Here is a 24,229-nt window from a genome sequence, read left to right on the forward strand (position 1 = left end):
GATCCATATCCATGATTATTTTATGAAGAGATCACAAATCAGTGTTAATAAAAAAATGATTGCTGCTGACGAGTGAATGACAACACTGAATTTGATTAGCCATTTTTCATCATCATATTATTATAGAATTGGAGTTGCAAGCCCGAGCTCAACCTCTGTAAATACTGGTTTGTGCAGCCAACTGATATTTCCCTCAGGCAATCACAATCACTCGCTGGAGCACCTTAAAGCATTCCTGGAATAGCTTTTCTCAACTTTTAACATGCCCAAATGTGCTTTAATGAACAGGTCAACAAAGATCTTACCATTTGGGCTGACACACTCCAGCGTTGAAGTCATAAAGGCATGACAGGCTGCAAGAAACCATGGATCTCCTTTAAAAATGAGAAAAAAATCATCATCAAACAACTGTGAATAACATTATGTTATCACAGACAGGGTAAATACAAAAACAGAAAGAAAACTAAAGCGTTAAATTAAAAAGCTGTTTTGTAGATTTGCCTTGTAACTCATTCAAGATGAATTTGTAGTCAAAGTTAAAAAACAAATAGATACTACGTTGCATAGTTTGCAAGAATTGCTGAAACGATTTGAAAGCAAACAATTGTTAAAGGTAGTTTATCGTTGTAAAAAAAGTATGAGCTGTAGTTATATTTACTTTGAAATAGATGATAATTCAAGGTGTATAAATTAGGAATATGAATTGTATTAAGGTAGTATGAAGTCCTTCATTACTTAATGTAAAATCTGCATGCAGGAAGCATACAAATCCTCATCCAATCAGTATTGTGGTCACTGCTATGAATAACATATGATCACCAACATCAAATAAACTGCTATACTATATGCATAACTGAAAACCGATTTTGTGATACATAATCATGTTATGTTTTGAAAACAATATTGAAAGCTACACCGTCAATAAGGCATAATCTAATAATATGTATTTAGGAGAACTGCAATTAGAAATGGCAACAAGTTACCCAAAAAATAATGTATTAGATTCTATAACTCTGCTTTCCATTTTTCTTACCTTTTTTAATGCAATTCCATTGGTTTTTGTCAGACACAGTGGATCTGGTTTGGGACAGGCCTGCAAAGATACTGCATGATTTAAGTGTTTCTGTACTCTCCTGTGAAAACATAAGCAACAAGCACTCAAAAACTATTAAGGAATATGACAAGACGAGACATCATACGAGTATGCACTAAGTAGGTGATAATGAAGAGATCTGTCCAGGCTGGTCACTGATATAGCAAACAGATAAACATCACAGACTCACTGGGTGAAAGTAACTTGTAATGTCAGAGTGAGGCTTGGAGCATTTTAGAAGCCAAAGTTAATATTGCCTGTACCCTCCCTCACTGAATAAGTGGACTGTGAAAAAAAGTGCTTTTACTTTTTAAAAACACATCTCAATGCTTGGTGCAACATATGACTTTTTAAAGCTGTAAAAAAATTCATACAAAATATACACTTTTTTTTTTTGTTTGCGAATTTCATTTCCAACAACATTCATACATAATTTCACATTGCCTTCACAATGTGCTTTGCCACACGTTAAAAAATGTTGTAATTACGGGTAATAGATTTTATTTCTTTCAAGCTGCAAGTAAGATATTGTAATTATCTTAGAGATACCGAGTATAAGTATGTGTAGTTGTAAGATACTGTATTAAAACAGATATACACAAAACAAATATTTCAAAAACATAAAGCCCTGGAAGCCTTTGGCACAAATTGTCAGTGATTAATCTGACAAAATGGCTACCAAAGGTCCCAAATCAGAATCAAATAAGGAATAAACTTCCATCAAGTCAAAAATGACATAACAACATTGAAACTGTCCAGTCACTGGGTTGCGTTGACTTAAGGATGGAAACTAGTGATTAAATAATAATCCAAGCAACTAAACGCAAAAAAAAATGTAGGTTAGAAAAAAACCTTTTGAAGAGTTAACATTCACTATACCTTCTGTGTGCAATACTTGAGCACCTGTGGTCGGTTTCATTGAAGTATAATGTATCACCATGTTTCCCCATGTTTTATTTGCTTAAATCAATTCATATACGTCACGGATAACAACAATGCTATAGCAGCCATCTTGCCCCAAAAGAGCAGACACTGGGAGGAGGGAGGAAGGCTCCCCAAATCATATGACTGCACTGCCTGCCGACAACTGCAGTGACAGAGCGAAAGTGTCTAGACGAGTCAGAGGCAGCAGAGAGATCAGGTACACATGGCTTACTTACACATTGGTTTAAGTTAAAACGCACATTTACCCTCTTTTCATTTCTGCACAAAGAGATGCAAAAGCTCAGGAATTTGGGTAGGAAATAATATGACGATTAAGCAAGCATTGTTTGAGCTGAACTAGTGAACATTTCAAAATATATCGAATATGCCAGGCTGAACCACAGAAAATGTATCAAAACAATGCACAAAACATGTAGAATTTCCCATTTAAAGTGATGTAGCCTGATTTAAAATTACATTTGCATTGTTGTGTCATAGCTATAGGTTTAAATATAGTGTGAAAGAGAGCAGGCACATCTACTGTAAATTATATTCTCAGACAGTGCGGGAAAATGATTTACTTTGAAACTACTTGTGGGAAATTAAAGGTAAATACTGAAAACATTTAGAGTTCAAGTGATGTTTCAACAATGTTTTCAAAAATGTTGTTGGGAGACATAATCATGACAAATGAATACATGCAATGGTCTGATAAACCCAATTAAATATGCAGTATCACCCTACATAACCCTTTAAAGTGAACACACTTCCCTGTCTCAACCAACCTTTCTGAGCTGATGGAGACTGCCTTCTGGATGGTGCACTCCTCTTGAACTCTAGGGCTGTCGGATGATTCCCTGCAGAGCATAAACAAGGGCAGGAAAAGAAACATTTCATACAGGATTCATATTACCTCACCTCAGGGTCACATAGTCCAGATTAGTTATCTGCACGTGTGCCTAAAACAGGTATTGTTCTGTACTTTGAAATCAGAAATGAAGGTGGTGTGGCTGAAATGGTTAAAAAGAGAATTAACGAGTGCACAGAAGAGCCTGCTGAGTAACAAGTATCTTAAGCGCGCGTGGAGTTAATCAACAACCTCACGTCAGCAAAGGTGCGTCACCTGCGCATCCTCCTGAAGTAGTGTGAATGAGGTCAAGTCTCCAAAACAAAATAGCTAACGTTAACGTTACTGTGTGGAATTTGTAAAAAATAAGAAAACACACAGCATACGCCTCGTTTTAACGGCAACAATTAATTAAGGCCACGCACGCAATTTGTTACGGTGTTAGATCATTTCAATTTCAAGCTAGAAACCCGCTTTTTAAACACAAACGTACAGCTAGCGTTCACAAATAAATATCTTTTTTGACGAATGTGTATATTGCTGCAGTATTCATTGTACGTTAGCCAACTTGCACCCTGCCTTAACGTTACCTACCTGTGCATAAAGAGCTGTCTGCTGGTTGACTGCAGAAGAAAAAACTTTCACAGCGTTTATCTAAAAAATATTTTGGCTGAAGCGTGGTGACTCGTGGGCGGAAGGCGTTTGAGGAGGAGAGCAAACATTCCCATTCCCAACAGGCTGCTTCCTTGTAAATGTGCAAACAGATGTAAAACTCCATCTCCAATTTTATCAATTTCAGACAGACTCCAGACAGTCTCCAAGCGGGTACGTGCCTGGTTGTCTTGCGCGTGCACGCTGAATGGCGCGGGAAGCGGCGATAACAGTTCCCGAGTGACAGAGCGAGCAGCCAATGGCGAGGAGTAGCTGAATCTATCATCCAATCACAGTGGCCAATAGGCATAAACCCCCGCCCCTCCTCCTCCTCACCAGTCTGTTGACAGTGCACTGAATAAAACAACAGTCTGAGTTAAGCAGTTCATTGCACTGAGATGTAGGTCACTGACTGCAGCCTATTCATTCATTGCAGATGCATGGTATTAGTTATTACAAAGACACGATTACCGCAGATATGCACATCACATGGCCTGAATGCAATTAAATACATATACATATACATATAAATATTACCTCAATACATATAAATATTACCTCAGGGTATAAAGTAACCACAGTGTGGTGCGCCTTTTGTTTTAAATCAGCAGAACCACCAGTTACAGTTGTCAGTGATACATGCAGCAGCCATTGTGTCTGTCAGCAATACTTTGTTGTGCATGCCTAGGCTACAGTTAACTGAAATTACTGCAATGGTCCTCTTCATCAGGATATTTCCTGTTGCCCAGGTCTCTATCTATTTATACATTATTTGTGAATCAAACATGTATTTTATTTATTTATTTTAGGGTTAGGGTTAATCCCTGACCAGTTTCCAGTGAAAAATATCTATAATCTAAAAATCTGCCAAAAGCAAATGTTTCTGTTGGAGTATATTAAGCTAATAGTTCTTGGGTATGGCCACATGATTATACATTCATTCGAGCTCCCCTCATTACAAAAACTGCTCCAACTTGGACGGTAGTCTGCATTAAACACAATGTATAATGATTTAAAAAATGAACAGATTAAATCTTTCATTTACAAAATAACCTATTGCAGGCCTATACACTCCACAGCTCCAGTGTCACTTTCTCAAGACGGTTGCTGACCCTCATGAATTGACAGCAAAAAACATATTATGTCACACAAAACAACTTCCAAGTTGGCATTTAAATTAAATTTAAAGCCGTACAGACAAGTTTGTTGTAAAGAACCTCTGTCCTTTGGATGGAAAATAACAAGTATTGTCTCCTTCGGCTTTGCACCCTTTAATTTGCATTGTTATGGAAAACCACTGGATTTGGATTGGGCACAGAATCATTGAAGTCACCATAATAGAGTGTGACAGCTCCCCTTTTCACATCTATTTGGAAGTAAAATCAAAATTCCTGGGAAAGTGAATCCAGGGAGCATAAATATGTCATACAGATTTGGAAACAGCTGTTTGGAGTGAATATTTAATAAGGTGTGGAATACATATTGATATGAATTGCACCTGCATTCAATTCAAGGAGAACAACTGGATAGCTTGTGCATGCACATACAACATGAAACATTTTGGTTTGAGAAAGTTTAGAATGCATGTATTAAAAGAGCAGTTGCACATTGTTTTGTACACTAAATATTGACCTGATAGCTTGAATGCAGCAGTAACTGCACATGACATACAAGGACGTGTCTGGGAGCTTGCAATACTGTGGATACATTGCACTTCATATTACTTTTAAAGATAAAGGGAAAGCATTTGCCACCTCAACATCTTGTCTGTACAATTCCCACAGTCCATTAGAATTTGCACACTGTCTTTCACTAGGAAAACCCCTTTATGCTTTCTCAAATTAAAAATCCCATGGCTGATCCCCTCCATCGCTCTGGCTTTCAGATACTGACCTTGTGGTGATACAAAATAGCTTCTTCCTCACTGCGGGACCCCATAATGAGCTAATACAAGGAGGCTTCAGTTCACTGCTCACCTCTCTTTGGTGTCTTTTGGGGTCTTTGTTGACGTTTGTCAGCCCAGGAGGAATTTGGGGGTTAAAATTATGCTGTAGTCTCAGACAACAACTTTGACTTCCAGACTTAACTACGAAAGAGAAAAAAACTTGGTCAGAGATAAAAAGGCTTTGACCTTAGGGACGAAAAATCAAAGGAGTGACTTGAATAAAGATTAAGCACCATTTTGAATTGCCAAATTGACCAAAATCTAAAAAGGACAAGCATTTATACATAGGCATATTTGCTGTAGCACTAAAATTGGAAACCAAGAATGGTCATATTTTTTAAATTTGACAAATTGTCAGGGTCTGATGCATGCAAAGATTTGTTGTGCTTTTAAACTTGCATCAAATTGTAAATAAAGGTTGGACTGGTTCCAATGAGTTAAGTTCTGTCCATACAGATCATCAAATCAAATTCAAATTCAAATTCATCAAATTCATGTCACCTCCAAACAACTCTACACAAAATTGGACAGTTCAGAAACCCCATTGTAGGAACAACCTACTAGTGCCAGTCAACCCTGCATGATGATGATCCCAACCTCTTACTGTACAGATTTAAATGAAGTAGAACTAGCCAGACAACAAAGTAATATTGAATTTGCAGATTGGCTGTCATGTTAAAGGTGGCAACCATTACTTATTTATGATAATTGGATTTATTATCTTGTACTGTATAAAGCCACTACACTCAGAAGTACAAGGGCCATGCAAAATATAGTACAAGGCATTTACTGTATGTGAAGAAAAAAATATAGTATTTCCAATTCAGCCCAGGTGTTAAAAAGAAGAAACTCATAATATATTCATAGCCTACCTGTGGGCCTACTAGAATTTCTAAACATATACAGTAAGAGGCTTCATCATCTATAGGTGTCAGTTTCTTAAGCCAATAATGAGGCACGTGTTTATGGAAGCAATATTGTGAGCCGATAACCTATCCAACAGTATGCAACAAACAAGTATTTTCCACAACAAACACTTACACACTAATAGACTGCATGCAGTTGTGGAGGGCAGACACAAGTCAGATTCATAATGATCAGCCACTGTGTTTACCTGACCTGTCAAGCACAGCAGACCCACAATGCATCATCGCAGCAAACACACCTCGGCCATGTTTGGACTCTGGTCGTGAATGGAAGTCACTGCCGCATAGAAGCTATTCCCTTTGTAGTCTCACGTTTTGTACCGTCGAAATGGTGTAATACTAAAGATTAAATGCACTCTCCGGCTTTGTAATCAAACTCTAAGCGGGACGCGCCTTGCACCATGTCAGCCAACGCTCAGGGTGAGTAACGTTTATGTCAGCGTCTTTGTCGACAGTGCTAAGTTAGCTAACATGGCTAACTAATGTTAACAGGGTTTGAAAACACTAGGCCACATACCGCACTATGGTTAACTAGCGTTATAGTTAAATTAGCTTTACCTTGAACAAACAATGACACTCTTGGTTGTAAACAGAACATTACATTGAATCGAACGATTGTAACGTTACCTAGCTAACGCTAGTAACGTTAACGTTATAACAGATAGAATAACGTTCCGTAACGTTAACGTTACTTGAATGGCTGATCGAGAGTATTTCTGGCGTCCCGTTTGCCATGTTAAAAGTTCACGTTACTCTTGAAGTGTTTACGTTGCTAAAATTATGTTTTAAAGGGATTGATGGCTCCATAAAGTCAGGTGTTTGGGCTCAAATGCAAGCTAACGTTAGCCGCTGTAGCATTGCTAATAGAAGCTATCCGATTCCGCACAAGGCAAACATTCAGAAAGAACACGCAGTTATTTGGCTTAATATGCATGGTGGCATTTTGTCAACATTAACTGTTACCTAACATAACATTTTTTTTTATTGTCTGTCCTTGTCGCCAGGGTTGGGACTGAATTAGCGACTGCATATGTGTTTGGGGGACACCAGTAACGTTATATGACGCAGTTTACGCGGTGTTTGTATTCCACATTTGCTTCGTTGTGATTTGATTAGCTTATTGTTAAAGATATGTTCATATATGTGAAAACATGCACCAGGCCTGTGAACACATAAAACTACCACTCCTGGGGTAACGTTAGAGTTAACAAGCAAACATGTTCATATAACTGATATTTTTCTCTATTGCCCTGCGATTAACAACATATCTAGGTTGCTAGCCAGAAACAAATATTCCAATATTTAAATCATGCAGTGGCTTTTCTCTCAAACGCATATGCTCAATTAACCAGTTATTAATTATCACCTAAATGCTAAAACTTGGTAAGTATGGCAAGGTCATCTAATATTTGCCAAATGTATACAAATAGCAGACACCCATTTTTCTTTAAAATTAATGCATTTCCTAGCTGTTTTTTTTAATGGTGCAATTATCAGTTTGTTATGTCTGGGTAGGTCTCGAGTAATTTGAGAGCTGCAAGTACAGAAACTTAAGTGTTAGACCAACAGTTTTAAACTTAATCTTGGTCGTCCACAACCTCATCTTAAAGCCAGTAATATGCCTTTTTCATGGTACACATTTTGACATAAAAGTGCATGTGTAAATAATAAAATGAATGGCTGGCTGAATGTATTTAGTTGCTTTGGTTTCAGGGTCCTGGTATTGTATAATGCTGGCACACTGTAACAGTGTCATACTTTTTGATTCACTGGCCAACTGGCGGGTAGATGAAAAAATCCACCGGCCAAGCATATTTTTTTTACTGGCCAAAATATTAAATTGCATTTTTTTGTAACGTATACATGCATACATATACTTTACGGTTTTGGTTTGCAAGTCCTGCTGGTAGGGATGTTAAAGGGGTGATGGAATGCAAAACCGAGTTTACCTTGTCATAGTTGAATTATGACAGCTCGGTGGGTAAAATAGGCATACATAGTACCTCAAAGTCCCGTTGACATCCCTTTCCTATGCAGATCTCACAATTTGAAACTGCTGCTGAAAACGGGCGAATCTCAACAAAGCTCAACGTCAACTCGGTGGCACTACCTTATTTGGCTCTAGTCTCTACCTTGTCACGCCCCAAAATTTACATACACCACTGACCTGAGATCAGCTGGTCTTCTGAATAGGTTGCGCAGATCTCAGAAATTTTATACATTGTTCGTCTGCTATTTCATTACTAAATTCACTTATGGGACGTTTTACGAAAATTGATGGCTAATTGCAAATTTGGTAAGACGGTTGCCCGCGGCGCTCCATACCCAGGGCAAAGTCACCAATTCTGGGTTACTAGACTACCAAATGCCGGCGGGCTTTGTAATTAGCCATCAATTTCCATAAAACGGCCCATATTTGAGCTTTACATAGTTGATTTCTCTCATAAAAAAAGTCCCAGAAGTGAATTTAGTAATGAAACAGCAGACGAACAATGTATAACATTGCAGTGTCTGAAATATGAGACCTGCTGTCTCGTCTCCACTGTGTGTGTATATGTGCTTCACTCAACCAATCAGCGCGCAGCACATCTAAATATTCATGAGCATACCATATTTGGAAGAAAAGCTCTGTTTCAAATAGGGCCATTCCACAGGGTAGCATTAGGGCCCATAGAATAGCACCTGGGCCATTTTCAGCCCAACCAATGTTACGTACCCTATTAGAAGACCTTAAGGAACAGTGTGAAATACCCTATATAATCATTCTATCACCCCTTTAATGATTAACCGTTAACCGACAATAAGAAGTTTGACCTACTAGTATCATTTTAACGGTTAAAAACAATATTATTAAAACAAAACAAAAAAAATTAAAAAATGTTTTTGCATATAGAGTATGCCAGGCAGACACACACCTGACAACCTTGCAGGTGGACGCGATGGAGACGGGTTCAGACATACACGCCGTTGGCCACTGTAGACTTGTGTCGGCCCCGCAAGCGGTTTCAGGAAAGTGGCTGCATGTGTCCACGACAATGCACGGAACACGTGGGTGCGCGACTGGTACAAGCCTACAGCTGTCCGGACACGGAGTGCAGAAAGTGTGTCAGAGCCTCCTGGACGGGTGAAGTGTCTTTTAGAAGGCTGGCTGACTCCTTACAAAAATTGCCACTAATGGCGCTTTTCCATTACATGGTACCTGCTCGACTCGCCTCGACTCTACTCGCCTTTTTTGGTTTTCCATTACGAAAAAAAAGTACCTGGTACCTGCTAACAGGTACTTTTTTTAGTACCTCCTCAGTCGAGGTTCCAAGCGAGCTGAGGCGAGCCGAAAAGGTGACGTGAAACAGTTTAGCCAGCTGTTTTTTTTTTTTTGCTGCCTCCAGCTTCTTTAGAAACTAAATGTGTCTTCTGGCTATAACAACACACACCTTCCACGTTCTGTGTGTGTGTCGCGTTAGGTCACAGTAGTTTACTACGGCGCCGCTTGTTTTACAGTTCTGCGGAGGCTCCAGCAGAGCTTTCGCCGTATCCTAAGTACACACACACATGCTGGCTCGACGCACACACCAGCTGACAAATGTATACATCAGGCCACATATTACATAGGCTACGGTGAAAGCTCTGCTTGGAGCCTCCACAGAACTGTAAAACAAGCTCAAGTGGCCTGATGTTTATACTTGTGCGCTGGTGTGTGCGTCGAGCCGGCAAGACGACCAGCCACGCTGAGGCGGTACTAAAATCTGCAATGGAAAACGGACGCACAGCGTGTCGAGTAGAGTCGAGGCGAGTCGAGCAGGTACCATGTAATGGAAAAACGCCAATACTGGCCAATTAATTAGCCTGATGTAAACGCTAGCTATTAGTTAACATAAGTGACATTGTGGCTGGCGTTGCGGTGTGTTGCGTCAGTGTGTGTGTCGGCCCGCCCCTGCAAAGCTCCGACGTGCAGACAGCAGAGGAACAGAAGGAAGTAGCTGCAGCTTCACCCAAATGAAGACCGAAAAACATAACTATTTTGGTACAACATTTACCTGTGGCGAATAGCCCTCTGAGATTTACTCGCCAAATGGAAAATGTACCCACATTTGGTGCTTGGCAGGTGTTAATTTCGGACCCTGGATATGTCTAGATACCGACCCTACGCCGTACCCTATGCTGTAGCCTGACGTGCACCTCTCAAAAACTGTGACTACACATTGCGGCGATGCAGACCGCAACAACTGTGATTGGTCCGTTTGGCCGTTGCCTGGTAGCGTCGCATTTCCCCCTACTCATTTCCCCCTACTCATTTCCAGGATCTCCTTCTGAGTAAACAACATGAACGCACGCACAAAGGCATTTATGCTCAACACGTTCGTTGCTGTAGTCTCCAAGGATCATACAAACAAAACATTCTGCGGAGAAGCAAGAATTTAAAGGTCCTATGACATGCTGCTTTTTGGATGCTTTTATATAAGCCTTAGAGCCCAATGAGCTTTCCTTAGGACGTGCCATTTCTGTATCTGTAGCTTTAAATACTAATGAGGAGGAGAGAAGCGGGGCAAGGTGGGTGGAGGATGGGGGTGTGGCCTTGACCAACTGCCATGCTTCGCTCGTTTGCAAGCCATGATGTCTCTCTTTCTCATGGGCGGGCCAAATTCTCTGGGATGGCAAAGCAGAGAAAGGGTAGGTAACCTTTCCCCTTATGATGACATAAAGGGAAGATTCCAGATTTGCCCATCTGAGCTTACTTTTTCTCAAAGGCGGAGCAGGATACCCAGAGCTTGGTTTACACCTTTCGCCATTTCTAGCCACTGGGGGACCATAGGCAGGCTAGGGGAACTCATATTATGGCGCTTTTCCACTACATGGTACCTGCTCGGCTCAGCTCGGTTCGACTCGGCGTCGGTGCCCCGTCCTCCTTTTTCCATTGCAGATTTATTACCGCCTAGGGGTGGGAAAAATAATCGATTCTTAGATGCATCGCGATTTTCTCTAGAACGATTCTATTATCGATTCTGATAAGTTAAATCTATTATTTATTTTATTTAAGATTATTATTTTATTTTTTTTTAATGTGTTGATTTTTATTTAAAAGTTACTGTCTCCAGACAAGTACAAATCTGAAAACAGAGTGACTGAAAGAGGATGGGATAATGGACAACAACTTAGAGTTTAGGCAGAAAAAAACACACAAAAATGGCCAAAAGGAAAGACATTTTTTTTGTATATATACACATGATCTAATAAGACATACATAAAATAATTAGGCAAAACACATATAGGCTGTTCATCTACTTTATCACATTACATCTGAACACCTCAGGTTTCATGTTCTAAGAAGCCAGTTCTCCACCTTTAAACATGACTGAGCCTCTGACATGGAAGATTACTGTGAGAGAAGGTGATTTTCACAAGCATGTTTAAGGCTTAAGCATGGAATGACTACAAAATAAAAACCTCAGTAGACAAAACATTTCATTAAAACTTGTGTGTGACAAATATTGTATATGTCAAAATCTAAGCTTTGTCTAGCTGATTTGTCTAGGAAGTGATTAGCAAACTCTGAGTAGCAAACTCAGATTTATATGTATATTTCTTTAAATCACGCATGGAAATGTACATTAAAAAATTGTTGCATCAATAATCGGTTTAGAATCGAATCGTGAGGTGCCAAGAGATTCCCACCCCTATTACCGCCTCATGCGTGAGGAGAGCGTGGCTGATCGTCATAGTGACGCCGCAGGAAACTCACGTGACCAAACACGCATAGACTGTATATAAGAATGGACCAACAGATCCCGTTGCTCTGGGTGGAGACCAGTGAAGGCCTTTAGAAGCACTTTTCTGGTGAGCGCTGAGCGTTACTGCGCAGAGCGTAGGTATATGTAAGGAGATAACGTGGACACAGGCTAAATATTGCTAACTAAAATGCTAGTTAACATTAGTAATTAAACTTAAACAGCTAATGTAAGTCAAAACTGCCTGCGAGCTTCTCCTGTACTATACGGTAATTCCTCTACTGTGCGACAGTAAGTCGCGTGGTTATGACACAATCGTTAGCCTATTTTTACAAAAACGTATACTACGGAGCCATAACGTGAGGTACAAGGTAATGGAGCCTTTTATACATTGTCGTGTTTCTTTAGAAATAAACAATGGACAAATAAAGTCTTTAAACGCTTCAGATGTAAAGTTATTTGCTGTCAAAGTGACGTCAAAATGAATGGCAGTCAATGGAATGCTAACGTCGGGTGATCGCTTTGTAGCATCAAAATGGCGCCATAGGAGATTCGAGCTCTGAGGCGAAGCTTACCCCCTTGCAAACACGACACACACACAGAACGTCGAATGTGTGTTGTTTTTGATTCTCGGCATGTGGCTGTTGCCACAGCCAGAGGACAAATTTTGTTTCAAAAGAAGCTGGAGACAGCAAAAAAACACAGCTGGCTAAACTATTTAAAAATGGCGGGTTTGTTCAGGACACCCCCGTCTGTCGCTAGCAGTGATGACGCAGTGAGTAATTAGTGAAGATTCTCTCCGACCAATCAGTAGTCTGCAGGTTTTCACATCACCTTTTGGTATCGCCTCAGCTCGCTTGGAACCTCGACGGAGGTGATACTAAAAAGTACCTTTTGGCAGGTACCAGGTACTTTTTTTCATAATGGAAAACCAAAAAAAAGGCGAGTCGAGCTGAGTCGAGCAGGTACCACGTAGTGGAAAAACGCCATTTATGTTAAAAAAAAACCTCAAAGTGAAATTGTCATGCCATGGAACCTTTTTAACAGTGTCATAGACCAAGCATACAACTACTAACTGCTGAGGAGGAATTGTATTTAACTGTAATCTCATATCAAATATTCATTGATATACTTATCTCCTTAAAGCTACACTGTGTAAGAATTTCTCCTATCTAGCGGTGAAATTGTATATGACAACCAACTGAATATTACTTTCTAGCCCCTCCCATTCCGTGCACATTTTAACTCCTACGGTGGCCGTATTATTCCAAGAAGTACGACTTCATCTTTGAGTGTTCCTTCCAGTGTAATAATAGTTTTACGTTATTTTGGTACCATTTCATTGCTAACATCAGCTATCAGGTTCCCAAACATATGCAAGCTAATGTTAGTAAAGTATCAGTGCTATCGTTATTCTGTATATTGTACGAGATTAATAGTGTTAATAGTTAAAACGCCCATGAGTTGAACGTCATTACCGTCGCGATTCAGCGAAAAGAAGACAAAAATGCCGAAGACTTCATCTGTGTGGGAGAACTTTAAATTAAGTGAGGACAAGACAAAGGCAGAGTGTCAAATATGCAATTTGAAACTGGCCTACCACAACAGCACATCAAGCTTGAGAAATCACCTGAGTTCTGTAAGTAGAACGAGCTGCTTTTATCCGCCATTTACACGTGATAAAAATGTGCACTTAATTTTCATGGAAAATAACGTGACTTGCGAATAGGCTACGGCAGTTAATGACGAACAGTACAAACGTAGCCTACTGTAGCCCAGCCTAATAATAATTTGTCTATATAGGTACATATACGTTTCGGGGCATATAAGCCCTTCTCGCGTGAGGCGCGCTGCTTCCTGCTCGCACTGTTCTGTAGTTTATTAAAAGTTTATTAATTCTGAACGCGTCTGGCCTGTCTATCTATATTGCACCAAATACGACACTGCACTCCCTTGTGAAGTCGTTTGGATGAAAGGTTCTCAAAATAATCAGAATGCAAACAAACAGACAGACACAGAGATTCCTGCCTTTATTAGAGATAATAATATGTTCAGCCCCCTCTCTCCGAATATTCGATGCTCATTACTACCGAAGCTTCAAAGCTCAAAAAATGGTATTCGGACCAGCCCTAGTTTTTACAGCAATTAAAAATGAATTGGTATCTAAAATACTAGATATATAATTATTATTAGTAGTAACAATTTATTATTTGACTTCTTGATTTAAGTAATTTGCTTTTATCAGTATTTGTTGCACTCATGTCCGAAAAGCCATGCACGCAGTGGGAACCAATTAACAAAAATTTAAAAATGCAAATCTTTGTTGAAGTAAATAGAGCAGTTATTATTGTCGGACGAATCCTGGATATTAATGTTTTCAGTCTGTTATTGTTTACAACATTGTGTCGTATTATGTGAGATAACTTGAATGGGAATGTCTGTGGAGTCATCATTCTGGTTATCCCTCCCATTTTTTCCTAGAAGATGTGTGAGTTAATCGTGCCCTTTGGTTGATATTTTCTCCTTGCTGTTGGTACACATGGCATTTGTGTACTTGCTGCACAAGTTTTTGATTCAGATTGGTATGATGGTCATGTCAATCTGAATCAACAATGTTGTGTGCTAATAGTCTCTACATATCAAATTGTGCAGGACAGAGTGATATCAGCATATGATGATGGTGAATATTAGCATAGTCCTGCCTTTCTTTTGCAGATTATGACTTTGATGAATATGACAAACCTGGTGCTGAGCGGTTACGCAGGAGGAGAGGTGAAGATGATGATCTAGAGAGGTAAATCATCTTCTCATGTTCTAATTTTTCAAGAGGACTGTAGTGTATGTAATTTACAATCTGCTAAGGTAGTCAAAATCAAAACCTGTTAAATGCAGCATAATACTCCTATCTTCCTATAAACAAAACATCACTATACTTTAAAAACCATGCATCTACGAAACAACTTTTCATGAGATACAGTGTTTCCGCTAGAATTTTCTTTCAGCAGGTGGGAGGCTGGGATATGGTGAATGAACAGCTGGAAAAAGTTGTCAACAGTAACGTTACCTAAGTGAATACAGCCTGTAGTTCCAAACCAACAGTTTGCTTTATTTGCAATCATTTCTTAAAAGCATCATATGTCTTATGATTACATTCCAGGATATAATGTTAGTGTCCTTTCTATCACAGAATGTATTTGGATCAGAATAAAATCGGTTCAATCAGTCAATTCAGCTTTTCAGATATCTATCACACATACATAGCTCATAACCAATTTCAGATACATAACATATAAGGTGCACAGTTCTAAGGCGCTATATACAAAAAATAAAATAAAAAGATAAGTGGTTTTATATACAGTGTGATATGCAGTGTGGAGTAATGATATTGCACAGTATACAGATATTGCACATTGGTGAAATTGCACAGTATTATCAACAGTGAAGCATTTTTACTGGATCAAATTATATTCTCACTAGTTAGAAAGGTAATTAAAGGACTCTACAGTATCAGTTTAACTAGTAGAAATTGTATTTCAAGATATCTACAACTTTGATTGTACTGGTCAAAACTAAATAAAAGATCTAAAAATCGTTTTAAAATTTTTATTGGCAGTTTAAATATTTAATAGCTAGACTGGATATTTATTGCAGATATCCATAATTCAACTCTTCCTAGTCAAAAAGAACAATTCAGATATCCACAATGACAGTCTTCCTACCTACAATTGTCATTTCAGACATCCACATCATTCTTACTAGTACGAATGACGTCCTATTTCCCATTCATGTGTATGGGGCTTTCAATTTCAGATATCCACAACGTCATTCTTCCTATCCAGAATGAACATTCCAGATATCTGCAATAGACTTACTAGGAAGAACTCAAAAGAAAACAAGCATTCCAGATATCTATATTGTAATTTTGACTATCCAAAATACATTCTGACTAGTGATAAATGTCATTATGGATACGTACAACTGCAATTTTACTAGGAAAAATACAATTGTGGGTATCTATAATAGAAATGCTTTACATCCAGAATGTAATTTTATATTTCTAAAATAGTAACTGATGCAGTGTTTAACGTTAAGCAAAAAGATAATAATTAATGCCAAAATGGCTCACTTTAGTTTTGATTAGTAACAATTGTATTGTAGATGTCTAAAATGGGAGTTCTTCCTAGTAATTCTATTGCAGATATCTGGAATGTTCATTCTGGATAGGAAGAATTACGTTGTGGATGTCTGAAATGACAATTGTAGATAGGAAGAATGTCATTGTGGATATCTGAATTGTTCTATTTGACTAGGAAGAGTTGAATTATGGATATCTGCAATAAATATCCAGTCTAGCTATTAAATGTTAAAATGGCTTGCCATATCCTCTCTGCATCTTTCACAGAGAGTGGGGCTCAGCTCTGACACACACGCAGAGCTGTGGTGCTGACGGAGCGAAAGCTACATTGCCTCTGCAGTTTGTTAAAGTCACAGTGAGACACGGCAATGCCGGTAAAGCGGACACAAGTGTGGTTACACTTTTCAAAACTTGCGCAGACACATAATAGCTAGATCGCCTTGCAGTAATGTTACACTTCCGAGACAAACAGGTGTTCTCTATTGCCCTGGTGACTGACTGACAGGCACAAGACAAAAGCGTCCATATGCCCTGGTGACTGACTGACTGAGGTTGTAGGGCAAGCCAAGGGAACTTTATTTCTATAGCACTTTTTAGCAACAAGGCTATTTAAAGTACCTGACATAAAACATTAAAGAGCAATTAAAACGGTCATGAAAATAAAACAGGCTAAAAAAGAATAAGATACAAATACAATAATAAAAGTTATAGTGCAGTGTAAGAAATGTATTTATTATTTGATTTTATCCGTTTTAAGGTTGACAGGCAAGAAGTCATGCACAAAGAAAGGAGTTGATATACCTCACTGGGACATACAGTGAAAACAAGCACAATATTATATGCACAATACCATAAATTGTAAATATAAATAACTCTGCACCATTATCTGACTCAGCTAACTTGTTATTGTGTTGTTTCTCCTTAAAAGTGATTTGGAAGAGGGTTTGTTGGAGGAGGATTGGCTGTCAGGTAAAAAGGTAAGATAATACAAACTCTCACTGTTTTGTTTACTTTGATTTTATACTAATATCCAAAACATTGGGTGTTGGTAGAATATTTAGAAAATTAAAGTGAACAGTTGACTTGTAGCAGGTGGCTCCTCTGTGGGGGGAACTGTTGATGTGAACCAGGAGGAAGTACAGTGGACAAAAAAGGACTGTGTTGACCTGCCCAGATTGCCTTCACCACATGGGAATAGAGCATCCTTTGGGGTTGGAGGTGGTCCCCTTCCCCCACGCCTCACACACGGACAAACACAACTGAGGAAGAGTAGAATAGTATTTTAAAGCACACCATGATGGTTCTTTTTTTTCTGTTTCAGAATCCCTCAGAAGTGTCTGATGAAGAGCTGAATGATGACCTTCTACAAAGTGATGATGAAGATGTAAATATGAGGTAAGCTAATGACATAAGTGCCACGTCTGTGCCAAGTTTGTAATGTTTTCAGTTTTAAAGCTGACAGAGTTAAGATTTAAATTTTCACAAATCATCACTGTTTTCTGCAAAGTCCCAATGTTTGTTTGTTTTTCAGTGGTCAGGATGTGAGCCTCAATGCCACATACAGCATGGGCACATCCTATGACCAGCAGGGCAACACGCAGGAAGCAGACTACACAGATGACGTTGTGAACCTGGGTGGAAAAGGTGATGTAGACGAGGAGGGGTACCAACAAGAGGGGGAAGAGGAGTACACGCAGGGATACAGCCAAGAGGACAACGCAGAGATGCCTGATGACCAAATGGATTACACTGGAGAGCTAGCTGAGGGTGACGATGGCTACCAGGATGAAGTGCTAGACATCCAAATCAATGAGCCCATAGATGGTGAATTTCAAGTGAGTTCTCACATTTGCTTACTCACACATAAAAGCCTGCAGATGCACACACAAACACACACACACATACACCTCCTCACACCTCCTCCCACTCTTATTTCTGTCCAACTCTATTGTATCAAAGAGATAACATCAGTTTTCTTTTCCCGGCAAGGGGACAGTCGGGATTAAAAATCTATTCAGAAGAAGGAGATGTTGGTTGGCGTTTTGGGACGGGAGGATTAGATTCATTATCACTTCTTGCCATTTAATTTCTCCATCTTGCTGACAAAGTTTGTGTTGACAGCTTGTTTGGCATGAGGTAATGCTCTGCTGTCGCCTCCAAATCCCCGTGCCATTGTGACCTTGGGCCCTGTATCTTTGGGGGAGTAAGAAGCTGCTTTGTGTTGGGGAGATGTGCTGCCAATCGGCGGAGGTTAATGTGGGGGGCTTTTATCTCTGGCTTTAGACTGGATCTGATAAAGTCTCATGCAGGTGAACAGATTATTGACCTTCCTGAGGACACCCTATACAGTTTTCTAATGATTGATGCGAGTTTCCCTTTTATTCCTTTCCCTTCCCTCTTAGCCAGGACTAAGAGGATCAAAGATAAGACCAGATCCATGTGCAAATGTCCGTTGTGGTCCATTTACCAAGGTGTGATGGTGTTTGGCACCTGACAGAGATATATTGGCCTACCTCCTTTTTCAAAACAAAGATAAGATGTTGACCTTCTTACTGAAGGTGTGCGGCACAAGTGTATGCCTATTTTGGGAAATGTCTGGATTTGTATTATGTGTAATAACTGTTTACAAGGTCACTAAACCTCCTGGCCTTGACATTTTACTCGGCGTGGTATTCATTGAGTACTATGTGGAACAGTTTAAAGGATTAAGCTGTTGTGTTCCCTTGGGGCAGCCTGTCCATTCGTCTGGTTTGCTGAGTGTTTTTCTTTTTTCTTTTCTGCATTAATATGTGCTGCTGTTTGGCAGGTTAATGGAGCGCAACACCAAACACCATGGTGTGACCTACAGTCTGACCTTATTTAGCAGTGAGTTTTTGTTAGAGGGTGTTATGCAGATAGAATGTTTAAATTAGGAGCAACTCCCATACCAGTAGTATGAGGTTGTTGGTTTGCTGGAATGACTGAGATGTGTATTTGGAATTATATGAAATGATTGCATGACGACTTGAACTGGAATTTTCTTGTGGATTAGTAAAACTGATTTGTCATCTCCCAGAATGTTTGTCTGTGAAATGTTTTGGCATGGAGTCATGGACTTACAGTGTGGCCAATAACAAGAGTGATTTGCGAGCAGTCAGTCAATGATATTTTCACCATCATTAGAACTGGGGAGGAGTGCTTTTATCCGTGCCTGCGTTTCTGTATATCATGTCAAACATTTACATCTCATTGAATTTCAAATGCTGTCAGGAATAGAAATGAAGCCTTGCTCCCACTGTTATGGTAATGTGGGTTGGGGGGGGGGGTTACATGGTGTCTCCCCAAAATCCTCTCCATAACATTTTAATGTTTGCCTCTATGCTCTGTATGATTGTTTTTCATTTAAAAAGGTAAAATGTATTTTTGTTTAAATTACAGATACTCACAAGTATACATATCATAAAGCCCCCTTGTATTTATTTTAGCCGCTCAAATTAGATAAAAAATGTGTACATTTATATTCATAAAATGTGCTCTTGGATGTCAGTTGAACTTATCCATTTACCCCCCTCGTCATATATATTTGCCGTACATCATAACAGCATGTGTAGCATAAATAGATTTTTCATTTTCAGCACAGACACCAAGAGAGATTGTTTTCCAGCAATGGCTGAAGCAGTCGGCCATTTCTGATCCTTATCAAAGCGTTGCTACCACTTAAACTAATCAATACGTGTTATCCATGTAATCTTTAAAGGATGATGAATACCAAACCTATGTTGATGAGCGTCTGGCTAAACATGGAGTCCAACAGGAGGAGGTCCCCGAGGAGCAGAGGGAGGTAGGGGGAGAAGAGCAGCAGGAAGTGGAGGAGGAAGACACAGCCGAGGGCTCTCAGGTCTTTGACACAGAGGAGGTGTGCTGACACCCTCCGTACTTCATACCATCATCGTTTACTGTGTGAACATAGGGCTCTGTAGTTGCATTCAAGGCAGTGTAGGTTAATGTCTGAAGTTAATTTTATTTTAATAAATGTTATCATAATTTCATAAGTTCATGCAGAAGGTTTGAAGAATGCTATTCAGTGTTAAATGTTGACCACTATGAAGATTATTTTCATTATTGATTAATCTGTTAATCACTTGGTCAGTTAAATTTCAAATAGTCACAATTTTCTAAAACTAAAGATGTCATTTTCAAATGTCTTGTTTTGTCTGACTCACAGTTCAAACCCCAAGGATATTCTGTATAATGTTATAGAAGACTAAGAAAGCAAGGGAATAGTCACATTTTAGAAACTGGAACTAGATCACTTTTGGCATTTTTGCTTAAAAAGTTACTTAAAATATATATTGATTATTTAAAAAATGTTAATATTCAAATTCGTTCGATCAACTAATAGATTAATTAGCTAATTGGAGACTTTGTGATGCACTGAAAACCATGATGAAGTTAAACACTTCCGATTGTAAAATTGTGGCTTTTGTTTTTAACCTCTGGAAATGTCCTCAGGTTGAAAATGAAGGTGTGCACGAAGAAGAGACAAAGGAGGAATCGGACGAGGAGGATGAGGAAGATGAAGAGTCTGGTCGCATAAGGTTTAAATCTGAGAGAAAGGATGGCGCCGTTGTGCGGTTGGCTGATGCAGGCAGTAACAGGAGGATTATCCCTGAAACACTAGGTACAAATTATTCCGGCTGGGCAATATTTATCCTTTATTCAGTAACAACCAGAGTGAATTCTCAAATATTTTCTGATCTTAAATCTTTGCGCCACACTGTAATTAGTTTACATTACTTGAACCTGTACTTTTTGGTTAATGTACAAGTGTTCTGGTTTCCTGTTCTACCTATCATTAGAACTGTCAGAGAAGGCTAAGCAAGATCTGATGGAGTTTGAAGAACAAGAACGGCAAAAGAAACAAAACCGATATGGAGGCCGAGGCATGCGAGGAGGAATGCGAGGAGGCAGAGGAAGAGGAGGCTTCCCACCATTTGGAATGGTAGATTTTAGAGGAGGAAACAGAGGAAGAATGATTGGCCAGAGGCTCCCCCTGATGGGAAACATGGGCATGCAGGTAAACCATTGTACAGTCATACACCTGAACCCTTGCAAAGAGATAATCTTTTTGGCTACACTGAGTAACGCATCACTCAACATTGAACCACTCCTCTTGAGGAGAAGCTAAAAAGAGCATAAGAGCTTCACTGGATAAGATGATTTAAAATGGCTTGACTTTTTACCTTCCTGTATTTGTCAGTTACTAAAAGAATGGGTGGCTTTGTACTTGACGTGTTTTATTCAGTGCTGCTCTCTTCACTATCTAAGACCTCAAAAGCTATGGTCATTTACGCATGACAAAAGTCAAAACGCTCTGCTCCCCCTTATCTATGTTGATATATGGATTATAGCAGTTCATTTGGCAGTAGTCCATTTAGACAGTATTATACAAAATTAAATTTGTTCTTTGCCCTGGATTTAGTTTCTTGTGGGCTTTCATTATTAAATATCACTCCAAGCATTTAATCCTTTGATTTACATGGCTCATCAGGTCATACAAGATATTTTGAAGGTCAAGGGAAAAAGTCACTTGGAACATGTAACCTACATAAAAAGAACTAGTAGTGATGATCTTCAGTCACAAAGTGGAAGGTTATCAAATTTCAGAACTGGGCCAGGTGTAATTGTTACCATCATTTCCTGTGGATGTGATGTCAAAGATGCCACATTTCCATTTTTTATGTTATTTTTGTATACCATTATACCATTGTGTTCAAGCGATTGTTCTCAAGGCTGCATGACATTTTACTCCAGCTCTCCATTATTTTGTTTTTATTCATTGATAATATGCTGTAAAATTCAAAACAAAACATCAACACTGAAAATGAATATTTAATGACAGATGGACAATATGCCAACACCACAAACATTCTGCTGATTGCTGTTAATGAGCTTGTACTTTTTACAACATACTGTATGTTTCACTACGTAACTAATTTGGTCACTGGCATGTTTGTTTGGTAGCTTAAACAGACTGGCCAATTATCAAGCACCCATCAGACAGCTGACTTTTTCTTCTTAATGGCTATAGCTCACTTATTTACACACACACACACACACACACACACACAACTGGTCAAAAGTTTGGGGTCACTTAGAAATTTCCACTCCATTATAGACAGAATACCAGCTGAGATCAGTTGCATTGTTTTTTTAATCAGGGCAGCAGTTTTCAGATTACATTATGTGCTTACATAATTGAAAAAGGGTTATCCAATGTTTTCTCAGATTAGCCTTTTAAAATATCAGATTAGTAAACAGAATGTGCCTTTGGAACATTGGATAAATGGTTGCTGATAATGGGCAATGTAGATATTGCATTAAAGATCAGCCACTTCTTCTACAACAGTAGAACAGGCTAATCTGAGAAAACATTGGAGAACCCTTTTGCAATTATGTAAGCACATAATGTAATATGAAAACTGCTGCCCTGATTAAACAAAAAAACAATGCAACTGATCTCAGCTGGTATTCTGTCTCTAATGGAGTGGAATGGAAATTTCTGAGTGACCCCAAACTTTTGACCGGTCAGGGGAGCCTTACATTAAATTACTTTAGGATACCATCTTCAATCTTGCTTGTGAATTGACTTGTTGGTGTGTCATTGCATGGCTGCAAGCAGTGATATCAGAATATTACCAGAAAGAAATGTGTTTTGACAGGTTGTTTTGATTTTCCCTCCTCTCCATTTCCCCATCTCTTTCCAATTAGCAGCCGTCTCTCCGAATGCCTCTTCCTCATCAGCAGCAACTGCACTCCCACCAGCACCACCCTTCCCATCCAAGAGGACCTCCTCCCTTTCAAGACCATGGGCGCCCACTGGCCCAACAGCCCCTTCAGCCCCTCATCCCCCCACACATGGCTCACCGCTCCCCGCCGTTGCGGCCCCAGATGGAGCCACCACCACGAATGATGAGCTCCCCGCCACCCAATTTCCCCCAACATCACCAACAGCAGCCTCCACAGCCCAAAAACATCCACATTAACCCCCATTTCAGAGGGCCCACAGCATCCTCTGTACAAGGTAGGTTAATTCACTATCACTCAAGTGATTTTTATGGGACTGCTTTTATTCAACTTCTCTGGCTTTAAAATAATTTCCCCTCATTTCCAGTGTTTTTCTGGATTCACCACAGTCACGATATTGTTGACCAAATACCTCAATATCGATATTGCGCCGATATTGTAGGGTTGACAATTGGTGCTTACAAAAAAATATTTACACAATGAGATTTTTGATAATCATCATCAATGTGTATATAATAACTAAGTGGGTAAAGGCAAATAATAGAAAAGCTAGAACAGTCTGGTAAATTCAAAAAATTACATCACTTTACTGTAATCCAGCCATTAAAACCAGGGACAGATAACACTTGTGTCATATCACGATATTACAATATCCAAAATCTAAGACGATATCCACTCTCAAATCACGATATCGATATAATATCAATATATTGCCCAGCCCTACCACAGTGCTGACCGATTAATAGTATAAAGCACAAAACTGTGATATTGCAATCTCATTCATAAATGACAGCAGAACTCCGCCACCTATGCATTAGCAAGGAGATATGTTGCATCAATCCAAGCTCCCCTGATAGAACATTTGTGCCTCCCAGTAGCTTACCAGGTGGAGCGGATGCCATTAAGGCTTTGTCTGTGCTGGACCTGGGTTTGAGCCCAGCCAGCGGGCTCTTTGCTACAGATCTTGCCCCCTCTCTCCCCTTTCCTTTCTGTCACTATCTAAAAAAAGCAAAAATATCTTTAAAATTTTTATTTTTTTATTATCTAAGTTTCATAATCTAAATTCTGAGTAATAAAATCAGATTTTCATTTTATCGAAAATTGTGCCATAATAGTTAATCAACAAGATGCTCAATTGAGGTGCATATTATGGCTGGCAGTTATCCTTGCACTGTCCTGAAAGGTGTCTGGATTAGAAT

At 39.3% G+C, this 24,229-nt stretch overlaps 1 protein-coding gene across 6 annotated transcripts in view; it reads left to right on the top strand.

Annotated features, from left to right (window-relative positions):
* Positions 1 to 6,561: 6,561 nt before the first annotated feature.
* Positions 6,562 to 24,229, top strand: part of rbm33a (RNA binding motif protein 33a) — a 32,581-nt gene continuing 14,913 nt past the window's right edge. For 3 of the 6 annotated variants that reach the window (XM_031292945.2, XM_035997984.1, XM_035997987.1), the window contains exons 1-9: positions 6,562 to 6,806; positions 14,825 to 14,903; positions 17,173 to 17,221; positions 17,566 to 17,639; positions 17,776 to 18,079; positions 19,981 to 20,139; positions 20,736 to 20,904; positions 21,083 to 21,300; positions 22,995 to 23,307. In XM_031292945.2, the coding sequence (XP_031148805.1) occupies positions 6,788 to 6,806; positions 14,825 to 14,903; positions 17,173 to 17,221; positions 17,566 to 17,639; positions 17,776 to 18,079; positions 19,981 to 20,139; positions 20,736 to 20,904; positions 21,083 to 21,300; positions 22,995 to 23,307 (1,384 nt within the window). In that variant the 5' untranslated portion in view covers positions 6,562 to 6,787. The remainder of the gene's footprint in view (positions 6,807 to 14,824; positions 14,904 to 17,172; positions 17,222 to 17,565; positions 17,640 to 17,775; positions 18,080 to 19,980; positions 20,140 to 20,735; positions 20,905 to 21,082; positions 21,301 to 22,994; positions 23,308 to 24,229) is intronic. The other 3 variants (XM_035997983.1, XM_035997985.1, XM_035997986.1) reach the window with 3 other exon arrangements.

This window comes from Sander lucioperca, chromosome 23, assembly GCF_008315115.2.
Source record: "Sander lucioperca isolate FBNREF2018 chromosome 23, SLUC_FBN_1.2, whole genome shotgun sequence".
NCBI lineage: Eukaryota > Metazoa > Chordata > Actinopteri > Perciformes > Percidae > Sander > Sander lucioperca.